The sequence below is a fragment of the Bombyx mori genome, chromosome 19, assembly GCF_030269925.1.
Source record: "Bombyx mori chromosome 19, ASM3026992v2".
Taxonomy (NCBI): domain Eukaryota; kingdom Metazoa; phylum Arthropoda; class Insecta; order Lepidoptera; family Bombycidae; genus Bombyx; species Bombyx mori.
The window spans coordinates 1449704-1467954 of NC_085125.1; the positions used below are offsets into that span (position 1 = coordinate 1449704).

Sequence of the window (18251 nt, forward strand, 5' to 3'; positions counted from 1 at the left end):
GCGGAGGGGTACCCTAACCAGGAAAAAACGTCCGTAACGTAAGATTTTTATTAGTAATGCACACAGTGTACGACTTAACTTTGTAATAACGTACAAAAAATAACATTTTTTTTATCATTCATTGACCACGATCTCAGAGCGTTCGTTTGCGCAATACACTAACTCTTAAGCAAACAACCGTGAATGAAGTGTACCACAATAAGTTCGCACGTTACCGAATGACCGAGGGTTGTTGCGAGACCTCCAGTTTTATTTTCTTTATTCCTCGAATATAACTTAAAATTAATATTTTTATAATAAGGAACTTCGTTCCAATCCGGTGTCACACAACACCACACATCTTTTTTTTTTTGTAGGCAGACGAGCATACGGCCCACCTGATGGTGAGTGGTTACCGTCACCCATGGATTTCAGAAATGCCAGGGGCACAGCCAAACCGCTGCCTGCCGCTTAATATTCTGCACAAGCCTCGTTTGAAGAAGGATAAGTCATAGCGCTCGGGAAACACCGTGGAGGGGAGCTCATTCCGAAGCCGGATGGTACGCGGTAAAAAAGATCTCTGGAAACGCATTTCATTTCTGAAGAGCTAAATTGGGTATATTGTGTGGTCTGTACCTGTAAATTACCTACCGACCGAAAGGATATTTCTCTTTCCCTACTTTTAAAAATCTAGTGTCTTCATTGAGCATACTAGGTAAATAAATAGACCAAAGATTAATACACCATCAAAATAAATATTAGCAAAACGTATCTTCGCCAACAGGAAACTTGCTCCGGAAATGTTAACACTAACACGATCAAGCTTTCCAGGAAATTAAATCATAAACTCAGGCTCTAGTGGGGCTTTCGACGGAGCTTCTCTATAATCGTGTTTATTTATGTTTCTAGACCTGACCATGACGTTCACTGGTTGCTGTTTTTAGAAATAAATAAGTTCATCTAGTTGTTGGTAGCCAAAGGACATGCAGTAAGATCAAGTGGACACATCTGCCCCAATTGTCTCTTGACGGGATAAACATCCTGTTTAGTGACACCGTTAAAAATCTTGGTGCTATCATTGACCGCAGTTTGTCATGAGGACCACAACTGATGTCAGTCAGGCGCAGACTAATTTCCTCTGCGGGTTCCTTACAGATCCTAACAGATCAGTTCTCAATCTCAATCAATCAATATAATAATATGTTGTTACTAGCGACCCGCCCTCGCTTCGCTTCGGAAACTGTAATTTATTATGGATTTCTCGACTATTTAATGGATGTTATTATACATATAAACTTTTCTCTTCAATCACTCTGTCTATTAAAAAAAACCGCATCAAAATCCGTTGCGTAGTTTTAAAGATTGAAGCATACAGACAGATATAGGGACAGAGAAAGCGACTTTGTTTTATACTATGTAGTGAAGCGTACAGCGTAAATAGCCTTGAGAATTTTCATCCTTGCAGTTAGCCAAAAACTACATCATTTCACATTTCAAAAAATTTATTTTACTACTTTTTTACCTTTAAACTTTACGTGAAGATAGCCTAAAAAAATTAATACCTCTCGAATTTAAACATGATAAGACCTTGGACGAGTTCAATGACATCAAACAATAATCACTCACAACTTCAATACGATACAGACAAAATGAATTACCTCGTAAAGAAAATTCCGTTTTGTTTTCCTTAATTACGTCAGAATGCGTGGCTTTTACTTCAGCACTGTAATTAAATTTATTTCCTCATCAACATTTGTCACGTCGACTTGTTCTGTGAGTTTTTTTAAATAAATATTTTTTTTTATTTAAAAATATTTCTTGTTGAATTTGGTTCCAAAATTCTAATAAGCGCTTAATAAATTCATTTATATGTAATATATGTAATTGTTTACCACAAAATAAATCCCTTTAACTTTGCAAGGTGCAATCAGGCTCAATTCATTCAGAGGAAGCTCCTTGTTCAGGTATTGGGGTACCTGATATTACCAGGGTATTTAGAAGTCGTCGTGGCCTAACGGATAAGACGTCCGGTGCATTCGTGTTGAGCGATGCACCGGTGTTCGAATCTCAGGCGGGTACCAATTTTTTTACTGAAATACGTACTAAACAAATGTTCACGATTGACTTCCACGGTGAAGGAATAACATCGTGTAATAAAAATGAAACCCGCAAAAATTATAATTTGCGTAACTACTGGTGTTAGGACCTCTTGTAAGTCCGCGCGGGTGGGTACCACCACCCAACCTATTTCTGGGTAACCTATTTCATGGTTCTGTAATCAAGGTTCGTAGATATCATAAGGATGCATACTCTAATTAGACTTCACTCTAGGGCCAGTTCCAACATCACGGGTATCACAGATTCGACTTTTCATGAGCCGTTTTCGTGCCATTTTCCATAGAATGGTACAGTGGTAGACTATTTGTGTAGGACCAGGAAACTAAATTACCACAGAACTTTTCATCTCTTAAATTATTTTTAATACGCTTTTATTAGCTTCAGACGTATATATGTTAGTATGTAACGGTATCTCTGAACATGATTTTGACCCCCTTCAAAACGTCGGATTAACTCGAAATTTGGTATACTTATTAAGGACTGATGACAATACAATATTAAAAAAAATTGAAATTCAACTTAAACATAAAAAATATAATAGCTTAAAAAAACTAACAAAATACGCTTTTATAGAAAATCCAACTAAAAAATAGAAAATAAATTTTAATAAAAAATTAAAAAGAGTGTAAGAAAAAAATATTTTATTGTTAAAAAAGCTTGTGGTGCATGGCATCTGTAGTTAAAAACATTTTATGAACAGATATGAGGAGAAGGGTTATTTTTGTAATATCCTGAAAAGCACACCACGCTTTTTTTTTACAATAAAATCATCTTTTCTTACACTATTTTTAGTTCAAATTTATTTTAAATTTTTTAGTTGGATTTTATATAAAAGCGTAAATTGTTTGTTTTTTTTTTAAATATTATTTATTTAAGTTCCGCACAGAATCGCGTTTAAACTATTTCTCAAATGCCGCACAGATTCACGATTATCAAATCTTTATTTAACATGTCCCTTTTTAAGATCACCGTGACATATTTCTTCCTAATACGGTGCTGTCAGGACATAGACTAATGACTGATAGACTAATGAATAATGGGCGTAAAACGTAAAAACATGGGAATTAAATTAAGCGCCAGATGATTGATGTAAAAATTTATTGTCTTTCCGAGGAATGAACTAATGTACCTTAAAATCACATTGCCCTGATAAACTACGAGTAAGTCTGAGGTTGAAGAAAAAAGTTTCTTCGCATTTTTTAAGAAAATTCACAACATCTTTTAATATAGCATTACACTTAACTAAAGTGTCATCATCATCATCCTACCTACCTACCCTTCATCATCCTACCCTTCTCCCAGTCACCTGGGGTCGGCACAACATGTTTTCTCCTTCCATACTCTTCTATCATATACCATTTCTTCGCTCACTCCCCTCCTACCCATATCGTCTTTCACACAATCCATCCATTTCTTCTTCTCTAAATCCTTCACCTCTTCCTCTAAATCCTTCCACATTCATAGTTAACACTCTCTTAACAACCTCATTTTCTTACTAAAGTGTGTAGGTACCATTTTGTTCGATAGCTTTTTGCCATCCTATAGGTAGGGACATGATCCCATTGCTATAGAAATTTTGTGGCTTCTGATCAAAATACCGCGACGATTGGTTTTGGCAGGTGCTGGTCGATTCCCAGTTCTTCAGCTACTTTGTAACTACTGATATGCCGATCTTGCTCCACTTTTTCAAAAATGGCGTCCATTTTATCCGTAATAGGGCGACCAGAGCGATGTAAATCTTTGCCATCAAAATTTCCGGATTGAAAACGCTTAAACCAAATTCGTGCTACTCTCACAGACACTGCACTAGGTCCATAAACATTGCAAATTTGTTTCGCGGCTTGCGTTACATTTTTACCTTTTTTGTAGTAAAATTTTAAAATGTATCGAATTTCTTCATTAGATTTACTCAATTTGACAGTTCGAAAAATAAATAAAAATCACACATTTTCCTAAATTGAATTTGGAATTATCTTCTTTAAAATTTAAACTTTCAATGATACTAAAACCAGCCAGATACAAATAGTATAGCCAAAGAGGTTTTATAATATGTATGGACATGTACATACATAATATAATGCGAAAAGACTTTTTTCTCAACCTATTTTAATTTCATTAATATTTAAAAGTCAATCTAAGAGTTTGTTTACTTGGTTCCTTTTAGAGAAATAATGAATACAACATCCGCATTGAATGACATTCATAGACTTCAAACCGGCTTTCAAATACTGGCAACTCTGCAGCTAACTGCGTATCTTTGGCCACAAGACGCGGTAATTCAAGGTAATTTAGTTTTTTATTATTTCTAAGGCGCAAGAAAACCAGAGGCAATAGGCCAATGTGTTGGTCGGAGCAGATACGCTGTACTCTCTAAACCTCAATCCACGATGACATCTGCGCAGCCGAGGGTAGACAGGGCTGGCGCAGTATAGTCCAAGAGAAAGCTAGTAAGTGAGACCACGATCCTCAGCATGGAGGATTATCTTATCGACGGAATGGTGACGAGGCGGGTGAACGAGCTCACGGTCAACCTGGTCTTAAATGATTACCGGAGCCCATAGACATCGACAACGTAAATGCCGCACCCATCTTATTCTCCGCCAATGACCAGGTGGTACAGCTGATGGCGGAGAATTCGAGGCTTCGAGCACTACTTCAAGCCCAACAGCAGCCTGGTGATGAGGCTGCTGCTTCGAGGAGGGCAGCGGCGTCGACGCCGTCGCCCGCGTTGCCCCGGGCCACTGGGTTGCGGACTCCTCCGGCTCCTGTACTGGCAGCGACGTCATGTATCGCCGGGGCCCCTCGGAGTCACCGTTCTCCGGCGCTGACTGGCGATGGGTGGCCTGTGTTGCCGCCACCGCGCGCGGCTGAGCAGCGTCCACGTCTCCCGTCACCGCGCACTAGAGAGATGACCGTTACCAAGCGGCAGCAGGCACTCGTGGGGCCACGGGAGCTAGCTGGAAAGTTCAGCCTGGACGAGGTCATCAGTCGCACTGTCCAGGTTGTACTAGAAAGGCTGGACGGCAGGCTGGCGGCCCTCGAGGCGCAGCTCATTGCTCCGGCTGACGCTCGGCGACCGGCATATGCCGCGGTGTCGGGTACTCCAGCCGCTCGCCCCGCCCCCGTACGGGCTCCAGCTACTAAGTTGGGCCCGGGACGGGATAGAACCAAACGGGGGGGCGGTGCCAACGCGAAACGACCATCGCAAGCACCCCAGCCCCGTCCGCTGTCTCCGCCTCCGTCTAACATGGACGAGGGGTGGAACGTGGTGGCCCGGCGGGGTAACAAGAAGGCCCCATTGACAGCTCCACAAGTGGGTGGAGCGCCGGCGGCCACGGCGGCTCAGGCTGCTCCCCAACAGGGTCGAGCGCCTGTAGCCGCTAAAAATAAAAATAAAAATAAAAACAAAAAAACAAAGAAGCCACCGCGCGCGCCGCGATCGGCGGCAGTGGTCCTAACGCTGCTGCCGGCTGCCAAAGCAAAGGGCATGACATACGGAGATGTTATTGCTCGGGCGCGCGCGGCAGTTGACCTGGATGAGATCGGGGCGGGGGAGGGCCTCCGCTGTAGGCAGACAGCCAATGGGGCCAAACTGCTAGAATGTCCCGTTGCCGACAGTCCCGGCATCGCGGAGCGTCTGGCGGCAAGGCTCCGTATGGTTCTGCCTGAAGAGGAGGTGCGGGTGCATAGGCCGGTCAAGATGGCTGAATTGAGAGTGACCGGCCTGGACGACTGCACCACCAGGGATGAGGTGGCGGCGGCCGTCGCTGCCCAGGGCAACTGTGCCCCGCAGAATATAACCGTAGGCGAGCTGCGCTCTGGTTATACCGGGGCCGGCTCCGTGTGGGTACGTTGCCCGGTGGAGGCGGCCGTCGCCCTGGCTGCTCCTCCGCCTGGGAGACCGTCGGGGGATCCGGGCAGGTTGCGCGTGGGCTGGATAGCAGCCCACGTGCGCCTGTTAGAACCACGTGCCTGGCGGTGCCTAAGGTGCTTCAGCACTGGGCACTGCCTCGCCAGGTGCGTGAGTGCGGTTGACCGCAGTGGACTGTGTTTCCGCTGTGGTCAGCCTGGACACAAGGCGGCCGTGTGCTTGGCTGCGCCGCATTGTGCATTATGCGCGGCGGCCGGACGCAAGGCTGATCACCGGACCGGGGGCAAGGCATGCCCCCCGGCCGGCAAAAATGCAATTCGAAATTGGCGCCGCCAAGCTAAGCGGCGCCAAAAGAAGCGGTCGGCCGGGGGAGCACCGGCTGACACTTTGGCCCCCGCTGAGGCGTTCGAGCCCGATAGCGGGGACAATAGAGTAGGGGAGGGGGCGATGGATGTGGTCCAGCCTTAATGGATCACACCTATCGCTTCCTCCAAGGAAATTTGAACCACTCCGCCGGGGCTCAGGACATGCTGCTCCAGACTATGGCGGAGTGGTCAATTGACGTGGCTGTGGTCGCCGAGCCGTACTTCGTTCCCCCAGCGGACGACTGCTGGTTTGGGGACGTTGATGGCTTGGCGGCCATACATATAAGAAGATCCGCGATGATTCCTCCCCTGGCGATGGTGACCAGGGGCCCCGGGATCGTCGCGGTACAACTAGAAAATACCGTCGTGATCGGGGTGTACTTCTCTCCAAATCGGCCTACCGTCGAGTTCGAGCGGTTTCTGGACGGGCTAGAGGTGATCGCTCGTCACCTCTCTCCCCGTTCGGTGATACTGGCGGGGGACTTCAATGCGAAGTCTGTCGCTTGGGGTTCCCCATCCACGGACGCTCGTGGTAGGCTGTTGGAGGAGTGGGCGGTCGCGGCCGATCTCTGTATCGTTAACAGGGGCTCGGTCGCGACATGCGTGCGGTGGATGGGAGAGTCTATCGTGGACTTGACGTTCGCGAGCTCGTCCATCGCACAGCGCATCCTGGGCTGGGGCGTGGTGGTGGGGGCGGAATCGTTGTCGGATCACCGGTATATCCGGTTCGATCTTTCCGCTCCCGCGCCGACGCCGGCCGCAGGCGCTCGCGGGGTTAACCCCCCGCGGAGTGCGTCCCGATCATTCCCTAGGTGGGCATTGAAGCTCCTGAAGAAGGAGCTCCTGGTGGAGGCCTCTATAGTGGCGGCGTGGACGCCCATACGTCCACACCCTTTCGACGTGGAGGCTGAGGCCGAATGGTTCCGCGGCGCGATGCACCGCATATGCGATGCCTCGATGCCCCGGGTCGGCCCTCGGCATTGTGAACGGCGGCAGTCGCCCTGGTGGTCGCCCGAAATTGCGAGACTGCGTGCAGTCTCCATTCGGGCGAGCCGCCGGTGCGCTAGACACCGCCGTCGCCGCCACTTGCGGCGCGACGGCCCCGTCGCGTTCGCGGAGGAGGAGACCCGGCTGCACGGCGAATATCGTGCTGCGAAGGACGCCCTGCGGCTGGCCATCAGGCGGGCCAAGGAGCAGAACATGGAGAGACTCTTGGAGGCGCTCGAAGCGGATCCATGGGGGAGCCCGTATAGGCTGGTGCGTGGCAAACTGCGCCCGTGGGCCCCCTCTTTGACTGAGCGACTTCAGCCTCAACAGCTGCGGGACATCGTTTCGGCGTTGTTCCCGCAGGAGCGGGAGGGTTTTGTTCCCCCTGCTATGGGTGAGCCGTCGGACGCCATCGACGGCGAAGCCCCTGCTGAGGTGCCCCGTATCACTGGGGCAGAGCTCCGTGTGGCCGTTGTCAGGATGACTGCAAAGGACACGGCCCCCGGCCCGGACGGAGTCCATGGCCGGGTGCTGGCCTTGGCCCTCGATGCCCTGGGGGACCGGCTCCTGGAGCTATTTAATGGTTGCCTGGAGTCGGGACGGTTTCCGTTGCTCTGGCGGACGGGCAGACTTGTGTTGTTAAGAAAGGAGGGGCGCCCGGTGGATACAGCCGCCGGGTATCGTCCTATCGTACTGCTGGACGAGGCGGGAAAATTGCTGGAGCGTATTCTGGCTGCCCGCATCGTTCAGCACCTGGTCGGGGTTGGACCTGACCTGTCGGCGGAGCAGTTCGGCTTCCGGGAGGGCCGTTCGACCGTGGATGCGATACTTCGCGTGCGGGCCCTCTCGGACGAGGCTGTCTCACGGGGTGGGGTGGCGCTGGCGGTGTCTCTTGACATCGCCAACGCATTTAACACCCTGCCCTGGTCTGTGATAGGGGGGGCACTGGAGAGGCATGGAGTGCCCCTCTACCTCCGCCGGCTGGTTGGCTCCTATTTGGAGGCCAGGTCGGTCGAATGTACCGGGTACGGTGGGACCCTTCACCGTTTTCCGGTCGTGCGTGGTGTTCCACAGGGGTCGGTTCTCGGACCCCTCTTGTGGAACATCGGGTACGACTGGGTGCTGAGGGGTGCCCTCCTCCCGGGCCTCCGTGTTATTTGTTACGCGGACGACACTTTGGTCGTGGCCCGGGGGGATGATTATAGAGAGTCTGCCCGTCTCGCCACAGCGGGAGTGGCCCTCGTCGTCGGGAGGATAAAGAGACTGGGCCTCGACGTGGCGCTCAGTAAATCCGAGGCCTTGTGGTTTCACGGGCCGCGGAGAGCGCCACCTGTCGACGCCCACATCGTGGTTGGGGGCGTCCGGATAGGGGTCGGGGTGCAGTTAAGGTACCTCGGCCTCGTGTTGGACGGCCGGTGGGCTTTTCGTGCTCACTTTGCGGAGCTGGTCCCCCGGTTAATGAGGACGGCCGGTTCTTTGAACCGACTGCTCCCAAATATCGGGGGGCCGGATCAGGTTGTACGCCGCCTCTACGCTGGGGTGGTGCGATCGATGGCCCTGTACGGTGCGCCTGTATGGGCTGAGCCGCGCAATCGGGCTACTATGGCTCGGTTCCTGCGCCGGCCGCAGCGCACCGTTGCTATCAGGGTCATCCGTGGATATCGCACCGTCTCATTCGAGGCGGCGTGTGTGTTGGCGGGGACGCCGCCATGGGAGCTGGAGGCGGAGTCGCTCGCTGCCGACTATCGGTGGCGCAGTGAGCTTCGTGCTCTGGGCGTGGCGCGTCCCTCCAAAAGTGAGCTGCGGGCGCGGAAGGCCCATTCTCGGCGGTCCGTGCTCGAATCGTGGTCGAGGCGGTTGGCCAACCCCACGTGGGGTCTACGGACCGTCGAGGCGGTTTACCCAGTCTTTTATGACTGGGTGAATCGTGGCCGAGGACGTCTCACCTTCCGTCTGGTGCAGGTGCTGACTGGGCACGGATGCTTCGGAAAGTACCTGCACCGGATAGGAGCTGAGCCGACGACGAGGTGCCACCATTGTGGACACGACCTGGACACGGCGGAGCATACGCTCGCTGTCTGCCCCGCATGGGAGGTGCAGCGCCGTGTCCTTGTCGCAAAGATAGGACCAGACTTGTCGCTGCCTGGCGTCGTGGCGTCGATGCTTGGCGGCGACGAGTCTTGGAAGGCTATGCTCGACTTCTGCGAGTGCACCATCTCGCAGAAGGAGGCGGCGGGGCGAGTGAGGCAAAGCTCTCCTCACTACGCAGAAACCCGCCGCCGCCGAGCAGGGGGTCGGGACCGGGGTCCCGTCCGTAACCCGGCCCCCTAAGGGCTTCGGGCTCCACCCGCTCTGTGCGGGGAGCAACCTAGGCGTGGGGCGGCGTGGTAGGTCGCGTTCCCCCGACCGCTCCGGGGGAAGGTGTAGCGCGGCGCTATCAATCGGGCTCTTGGCCCGTCGACCGAGGGAACCGGCGGTCATGTTGCTGGCGGCCGTCGGTCCGGCGTCTGGGGGACGGCGGGATGGATGTAATGTGCACTGCGTAAACCCTGTCCCGCCGTCTCAATAGCTCCGACTGGGTTCCCACCCGGTCCGGGGTAGGGCGCCGGCTGTGAGCGGCAGGAGTTTTTAGTGAGGTTCGACTCCCACATACCCCACCTGCTGTGCGGGTGGGGATCCGGCGATTTTCTCCTGTGGAAAAAAAAAAAAAAAAAAAAAAAAAAAAAAAAACCCATCTTATTCTAATTCATAGTACATCGGCTACCCAACCATTCGAGCATTCATACAACTGATTGATTCTGATTATGATATTTTCAAAATGGCATACTACAAGATGGTACTCCCTGTGGGTTTTAAATATTCCCCAACACTTATACAAGATGTCAGTTAAAGGATGGGAATTAGATAGTTAAACAGGAAAATCAATGCATGTATCGCTTTACGCTTCTACGAAGATATGATGAGGTAATAGCATAAATAATTTGAAAAGACAGCTTACTTACTGAATACTTGCTGAATACGAATGAAATAAATAATTAATAATTCAAAAAGTCGTCGTCGCCTAAAGGATATGGCACCTGGTGCATTCGTATCAAGCGATGCGACTGTGCAGGTGTCCCACTGTCAGGTATCAATTTTTCTAATGAAATACGTACTTGACAAATGTTTACCAATCACTTCCATATCCAAACCCACAAAAAATTTGATTTGTCCTGTATAAGTGGGGAGCATCTTCTGAGTTGATACCACCACCCTGTTTTCTTCTACCGCGAACCAGTAATTCGCTTCGGTTCGAAGAATGATACAGCTGTTATGCTATTGAGATTTCCAGATAGATGACTTAATTCACTTTCGAGAATTCCATGGACTTTTGTAACCACAACACACCACTAATCTCGCTTAATCACTAAATTGTTCAGCGTCTGGAGTCATTTTTAGTTTATGCTGAAACTATTTCGTAGTTTACTAACTCTGACAATAGCACATCTCCGATTGTGATCCGATGAATCATGGCATAGTTATGAGATGAAGTAATATTATTTTCAGGATAATATAGTTCATGTTCCCAACTTTATTTAATCAGGCATTCACAGCTCACAGTTAGAAGTTTTGTTAATCTTAGAGACTGTTAACTCCTTTTATCTGCTTCTGGCTGCTTAGAGCTCGTTTAGCTTAAGAGGAGCTTATTATGTTCTAGCTTAAAAACGGAATACTCAACGGAATACTCAATCTTATTCTGAACCTTGTGAGAATTACTTTGATATTTCAGATGGTGCAGAGTATGATTTCATTGTTGTCGGTGCTGGATCTGGAGGATGCGTGATTGCTAATAGACTGTCAGAGATCAAAAACATCAATGTATTGTTAATTGAAGCTGGAGGAGACCCCCCAGTGGAATCTGTTGTAAGTGAAACAATAGACAAAATAGGTCTTGAATATATCTATCTGTTCTTTCTACGAATTTTGTATTCCGTTTCTATTCATTGATTAATTTTTTTTTTAACTTGAAGGCTTGAGATTTTCACCACTTATTGTGGAATAAGCATTAGTGGTGAAAACCTCAAACTACAACAATGTTTTCAGATTCCAAGTATACACCTATTTATGAAGGTTTCAAAAGTAGACTGGAATTACACATCCGTCCCGGATGTAATGATGAAATACATGAAAAATCAAGTCGTCCAGGTTACAAGAGGGAAAATGCTCGGTGGGACTAGTTCTATCAATTTCATGGCCTACACGAGAGGGAATTCCCATGATTATGATAAATGGGCCAAAATTGTTAATGATACAACTTGGAAGTGGGAGAACGTGCTACCGTACTTCATCAAGAGTGAAAGACTTGATGAATCCGATCTAAATTGGGTTGACAAAGAACTTCATGGTACTGAAGGTTATTTGGGCGTCAGAAAACAACACTATGATGCGACATCTGAATACTTGAAAGCTTTTCTGAAATCGGTCATGATATCGAATACGAGATAAATGGAGCCAAACCAATTGGTTTTAGTGAGCCATTATATACAATCGCAAATGGAATTAGACAAAGTGCTGCTTTAGCATTTCTCTCAAAATTTCAGGATCGTACTAATCTACATGTTTTGAAGAATGCTTTAGTTACAAAAATTTTGTTCGATGATAACAAATGTGCAACTGGTGTTGAATTAATATTAAATGATAGATTGATGACAATAAGAGCAACTAAAGAAGTAATCGTATCTGCAGGTGCTATCAACTCTCCTCAATTGTTGATGCTTTCAGGAGTTGGCCCTCGGCAGCATTTAAAACATAAAAACATCAAAGTTATATCTGATTTACCAGTAGGACAAAAAATGAAAGATCACATTAATGTTCTAGTTTTACATAAAATGGGTAAAGCTACTTTAAATAAGAAACCAGCTCATCCTTCCAAATACCCATTCCCTTTAATCATAGGATACGTGGCTTTGAACAAGACTCAAAAGTATCCTGACTACGAGATAATGACGTATATGTTAAATGACAAGTATGATTTTATTCATTTTTGTGTGTTTTTCTTGAGCTTAAAAGACGAAATCTGCCAAGATTATTATGACCATAGTGGTGACCGGCAATTGACGTTTACATTTGTGAGTTACTTATATCCAAAGGCCCGTGGCCAAATTCTGTTGAACACAACAAATCCTCGCGATCAACCTCTCATTTACCCTAACTATCTCACAGAAGAAAAAGATATAGAAAACCTTGAAAAATATATTAAAGATTACCTCAAAATTACGAACTCTAGCTTCTTCAAAAGTATTAATTCAGAGCTTATAATTCCAAGGGCTTGTAACTGCGTACCTGAACAAAATTTTTGGAAATGTTACGTGAAATGCCTGGTTATCTCTGGCTATCATTTTTCCGGTACTTGTGCTATGGGTGAAGTGGTTGATTCTAGGTTAAGAGTCTACGGAGTTAAAAATCTGAGAGTCGTGGATGCCAGTGTAATGCCCCGAATACCCGGAGCCAATATCAACGTACCAATTATAATGATCGGCGAAAAAGCAGCCGATATGATAAAAGAGGAACATGAGCTGCTGTTGCTGTAAAAGGGGATTGCCCACTCTCCATAGTGTGCTAGGCCCAAGATGGACATCAAATATTACTATAAAAATGTACTGATTCAAATTCTTAAATGTATTGGATATCTAAAAAATATATTGAAATTGACGCCACTATTATAAAAAATATAATAAAAATAAAAACTCGTTTTGAGGTTAATTTTCTATATAAATAAGTGTCGGATTGTGAGAAACTTCAAGAACTTTTCTTTTCTTAATGTTTAAGATGTTCCTAATGTATTTTTATCCAATAGGGTATAAAAACACACTTAATTCTTTAAATATCTATATTTTCTTCATCTTCATACACAATTAGTATCATCTAAAAATAGCAAAGGAGAGCATATACACGGTTTTAAATCTCGGTCAGGATAAAACCACAATTCACACAATGTTTTTTAGTCGTAGTATGAAACGTTATTGATAAAAGTAAAATAAATCGAAGAAAAATCAAAACACATCCATTTTGTACGCAAGCACAACACCACAAGCAGCAAGCGAAGTATCAGTCAGTCAGATTAAATTCAGTGTTGTCAGTATAAAGAAAAATAATTACATGAAATTCATATATCGATTATTTTTCTAAATAACCGATAATTGATTTATATCTTAATATTTTTTTTACGAGTACACATTGTCATTATTTTTTATGTTTTTGTTTTACTTGTACATATTTAAATAACAATACTAGTAAAGTTTTTTTATTTCTTAGATGGGTGGGCGAGCTCACAGCCACCCTGGTGTTGCTAAGTGGTTACTCGAGCCCACATACATCTACAACGTAAATGCGCCACCCACCTTGAGATATAAGTTCTAAGGTCTCAAGTATAGTTACAAGTTAAAGTCCAATGGGTATGTCTTCGATGTTATTTTATGTGCATAAAATCCATTAAAATCGTTTGATTAATGATAATACTTAAAATGATTTATTTATATGTTTTATTTATATACTCAAAATATTTACTTCATACGTAAAAGGATTTGAAGCCGGCAATATTTTTCCCGCAAAAATAAAAATCCTTGTTTTTTCAATAGAGTTACTTTTTTTAAACTACTTATTGTAAACTATAGTGGCGCTTATTTGCAAGAAAGTAAATGCATATTTATTTATGACAAAATTAATGCACTAAATATTTTTTCTATAATCTATTGTCCGCTTTGGGCCTAAAATGGGCCATCCCCTTTAAAACAGAACTAATTTCTACATAAAAAAGTTATTTTTCATGTATTTTTCAGTAATGTAATATCACGATTTGAAATGTGATTTTTATGTTATCCTGGTTCTATTATTTAGATAAATTAATATAATAAAAAATGTGGATTAGTAATTATATTATCATATTGCTGTATACTATCTACCAGTTATATGACATAATTATCAAGAAATAATATTGTCACCAATCGATTTTTCCCGTTAAAACTAACATCGAATTAGTGTAATGGAATATTATTTGCGCTATCAACATTTTGACGTGCGAGCTTATGCAGTATAAGATATATATAAACTGATTCCTAAATAAAAAAGGCTAGCTTGTTGATAAAAATCGAAGCTAAAGCCATGCTGACTACAGCTTCAAATGTGTAATTTTCCTACAGTAAAACTTTATCGAAATGAGCTAAACACCTTAGGTTTACAATAGAATAATCAAACAATAATACTACATAATAATATTTAATAATAGTGATAGTGATCTATAGTTTTTTTTTTTTGATAAATGTCAATCAATGAAAAACGAAACTATTCCTAGAAATTGACCACTAAAAATTTAATTGTTAAAGGGGATTAAAAACCTATTATCTATGTTTTGACGTAAATCCCATTTCAGTTGATATACAAAATGTGTTTTGCCGATGTTTATTCGGGGTAAAATATGGAAAAAAACTGACCCAGTTGCGATTTCCTTGGAAGATGTGTCGGTCGACGTAAGCTATTTCAGTTTGCTATTTGAATGTAGGTTTTTTCTTTGGATATTTTGTCGAAACCCCATAAGGAAGCAAAAAATCTTATCGCGAGAAATGAAGATTACCAAATGAATATTTACAAATAAAGAGAGTGGATCGATCAAAACGCCTTCTGTCTGTTACCGATGAAAAAAATGTCACGGTTGAATAACACTAATAAGAAAACCGAAGCAAATGGAAGCTGAGGGTACAAACAGCCACGAAGGGCTTTCAAGGACACGACCTTTAGCAATGAAGTATTCGACTAAGAAGAAGAAGCAAAATTATAAAGTGTACGCTCACAGTTCTAAAGAAGCTGCTCAAGTGGTCGGCAAAGTACAACGTGGTCATAATCCTGCGTCAGTGATCCGTGGATTTTCCAGCAGAACTCTGCACCTGGTCACAAGGCACGAACTACCCAAGCCTGGCTTGAAACCAACGTTTCCGACTTTATAAGAGCTAAAAACTGGCCCTCATCTAGCCCAGAACTCAATCCTTTAGACTTCCAATTATGGTCAGTTTTACATGTCCTGCTCTAAACGACCCGGTGACATTGAGTCTCACATACTTCGTGCGCCCCTTTTGCGCGGGGACCTCGTAGGAGGTTCGGTCCTCCACACGAAAAAAAAAAAAAAAAACGGTGACTGGGACAAGGGCAGGAGAATGATGATGATGAGTGGTCTCAATGAATTGTCGTTTAATAAAATTATTTGCAAGAAAGGAATGCACTCGGCTTCGTTGGAGGATAATGTGAAAGAAAAAGAAGATGAGGGGATCATGTCAAAAAATATCCCGAGAGCATTCATTCACCTTGGACCACACGCTATAAATCTGTTGACATAGTTAATGACATGGGCGATTGTGTCGTTTACAGTTTAAAATAAAATAAAAACAAATTTCCTACTGAATAATAATAATAATAATAATAATATTTATTCATTCAAGCCTCTTAAAATACAAACACGTACAAAAATACTTAACACTAGTATAATAATATACATGGCTTTTTTATGAGGTATACAATAACAATATTCCCTGACTTTTATGCTAGGAAAACCTGTGTTACAAAAGTCAGTGGTTCAGTGCTAGGTCACCAGGTAAAGAAAGTTAACCAGGAAGAACGATCTGTAAGAATATAGTACGTACGTGTGTGTGTGTGTGAGTGTATGTGTGTTAGTGTGTTTGTGTGTGTGTATGTGTGTCATATAATAAAGTATAAAAATATTATTATATATTATATTATATACTATTATCTAAAATATTAATTTAAAATTAGCTACAATAAATCAACAGTATATCATACTATATATACACCATTATACATTTTTACAACACGACTTGTTCTGTTTCAAAATAGTCTAAGTTTAAGAGCCAAGACTTCAGATTATTTTTAACGTCATACCTATTTAAGCCATCTATCTGCTGAGATATATTTACTTTATTATAAATTCTGCTACCTGACGAATAAATCTGTCGTCTGGCAAATTCCGTCCTACAAGCAATAGTGTCAAAGGCCGGTTTTCGTCTCCTTGTGGAAAGTGAAGTTTCTTTAGGTATTGATGGGAGGCAGGAGTGCTGTCGCAGAACGGACCTGTGGATAAACAGTTGTCTAACCGTCAGCACTCCTGCGTCACGATACAGTTGTCTAGTAGAGTACCCAAAAGGCTTCCCCAGCATCACCTTAAGCACTGCCCTTTGCGCTCGTTCGATATTAATAAACTTTGTCTTGCAGGCACATCCCCAAATAGGGATGCAATAAGTTATAAGCGACTCGCAAAGGGAAGTGTATACGGTAAACAATATTTGCTTATCTGCCGAGCCTCTTAGCTTTTTAAAAATAAAAATTAAGCTTCGAATGCGCGTCGTCACAAGTTCCAGCTGATCATACGAATTGAAACAGCTGTCCACTAACACCCCCAAGTATCTGATATTATCAGTCCTAGCAATCTCCGAGCAATTACATGCGGAATATCGTCCATTACATACATGGGCCTTGAGAGTAATGGAATCACGCGGGGGTTGGACAGATTTTCTGCTTGCAAATGTTAAAAATTTGGTTTTGTCAATGTTTAGAGTTAATAGGTTGCGGTTCAGCCATGTCATCGTCTGCTTCATTGCAAACTCAGCATTCTCAATTGCCTCTACCCACGTGTTGCCTGAAACTATAAGTGCTGTATCATCAGCATATGCAAAGAGACGACAGTAGGGGTAAGATTGACTACAAAGATCGTTTACATAGAGTAGGAACAAAGTGGGCCCAAGAATACTGCCCTGCGGAACCCCGTACTCAATTTGCTCCGGCTTGCTTATATGAGGACCGATCTTGGTACATTGTGTACGATTTGACAAATAGTCACTGAAAAGAGACAGAACGTTACCTCTGACTCCCAGAACTTCCAATTTATTGATCAGAAGAGGGACACAGACAGTGTCAAATGCCTTAGACAGATCTAGAAAGATACCAAGACACTTTTGTTTGCGTTCAATTTCCGCAACAGTGTGCTTAACTAGCGAACTTACAGCATCTTCAGTGGAAATGTTCTTTCTAAATCCAAACTGATAATCTGAAATTATTTTATTGGAATCTAAAAAGCCACTCAATGCTTTATTCAGAATTTTTTCCAGAACCTTCGATAAAGTTGGCAACACTGAAATCGGTCTATAATTGTTAACACTGTCTCTGTCCCCACTCTTGTATATTGGATGGACAATTGCCTTTTTGAGTGAGTTGGGAAATTTTCCGGATTCAATAGCGAGGTTACAAACGTAGGTAATTACTGGGGCTAACGCAGGACAGGCGAGCTTGAATAACTTAGGGGGTATACCATCCCAGCCAGAAGCACAGTCACCACGAAGGCCACGTATTACGTCAATGACTTCCTGTTCGGATACTTCCGGCAGAACCATTGAATTCAGTTGAGAATATGTCAACTTGGGAACAGTGGCTTCAGTAACCGAAGCATGAATTATTTTACTAGCAAGCTTTTTCCCAATATTTGAAAAGTAGGAGTTAACTGAGTTAATGGAGACCTGGCTATCACTAAAATTACATACATAAAATTTATATTTTATTATGTCGACTCGTCCTCTACCATATAAATAGAACAGTTGTTATAAGAATATAATACAACAATACATTCAATAAATGATCAAACAAACTATGTATTTTTAATGCTAAATCATATCCATTACATTTTATTTAAATATATTTAAATTATTGATCAGTGACTTTTGCAAGTATAACACCTGCCAGTATAATCACAATTTCTTCAAACTCGTTTTCTTCATAACACTGTCTTATCTCACCTCAGAGGAACCATTATGCTCTTCTCTTATTGCACTAAGTGTACAGAAGAGCTAACGGCCCGTCTGGTTTTGAGTCGGTACAGGTACATAATAAGCGACGTA

At 44.1% G+C, this 18251-nt stretch overlaps 2 protein-coding genes across 3 annotated transcripts in view; one reads left to right on the forward strand and one right to left on the reverse strand.

Annotated features, from left to right (window-relative positions):
* Positions 1-18251, reverse strand: part of LOC105841633 (nose resistant to fluoxetine protein 6) — a 387723-nt gene that overhangs the window by 282924 nt on the left and 86548 nt on the right. The gene's annotated exons all lie outside the window — the stretch shown is intronic.
* LOC101735815 (ecdysone oxidase-like) lies at positions 5006-12890 on the forward strand. The gene is made up of 5 exons (XM_062674130.1): positions 5006-5459; positions 5625-5819; positions 11090-11223; positions 11404-11798; positions 11864-12890. Exons 1-5 carry the CDS (start codon positions 5006-5008, stop codon positions 12888-12890), a joined length of 2205 nt encoding a protein of 734 aa, XP_062530114.1.

Excerpts from the sequence above, each read along its gene's own strand:
- LOC101735815 (XM_062674130.1), top strand. The coding sequence starts at position 5,006 with ATGACCGTTACCAAGCGGCAGCAGGCACTCGTGGGGCCACGGGAGCTA. Across the intron at positions 5,820-11,089 it reads GGCTGAATTGAGAGTGACCG|ATGGTGCAGAGTATGATTTC; the intron begins GCCTGGACGACT and ends TTGATATTTCAG. Across the intron at positions 11,224-11,403 it reads ACCCCCCAGTGGAATCTGTT|ATTCCAAGTATACACCTATT; the intron begins GTAAGTGAAACA and ends CAATGTTTTCAG.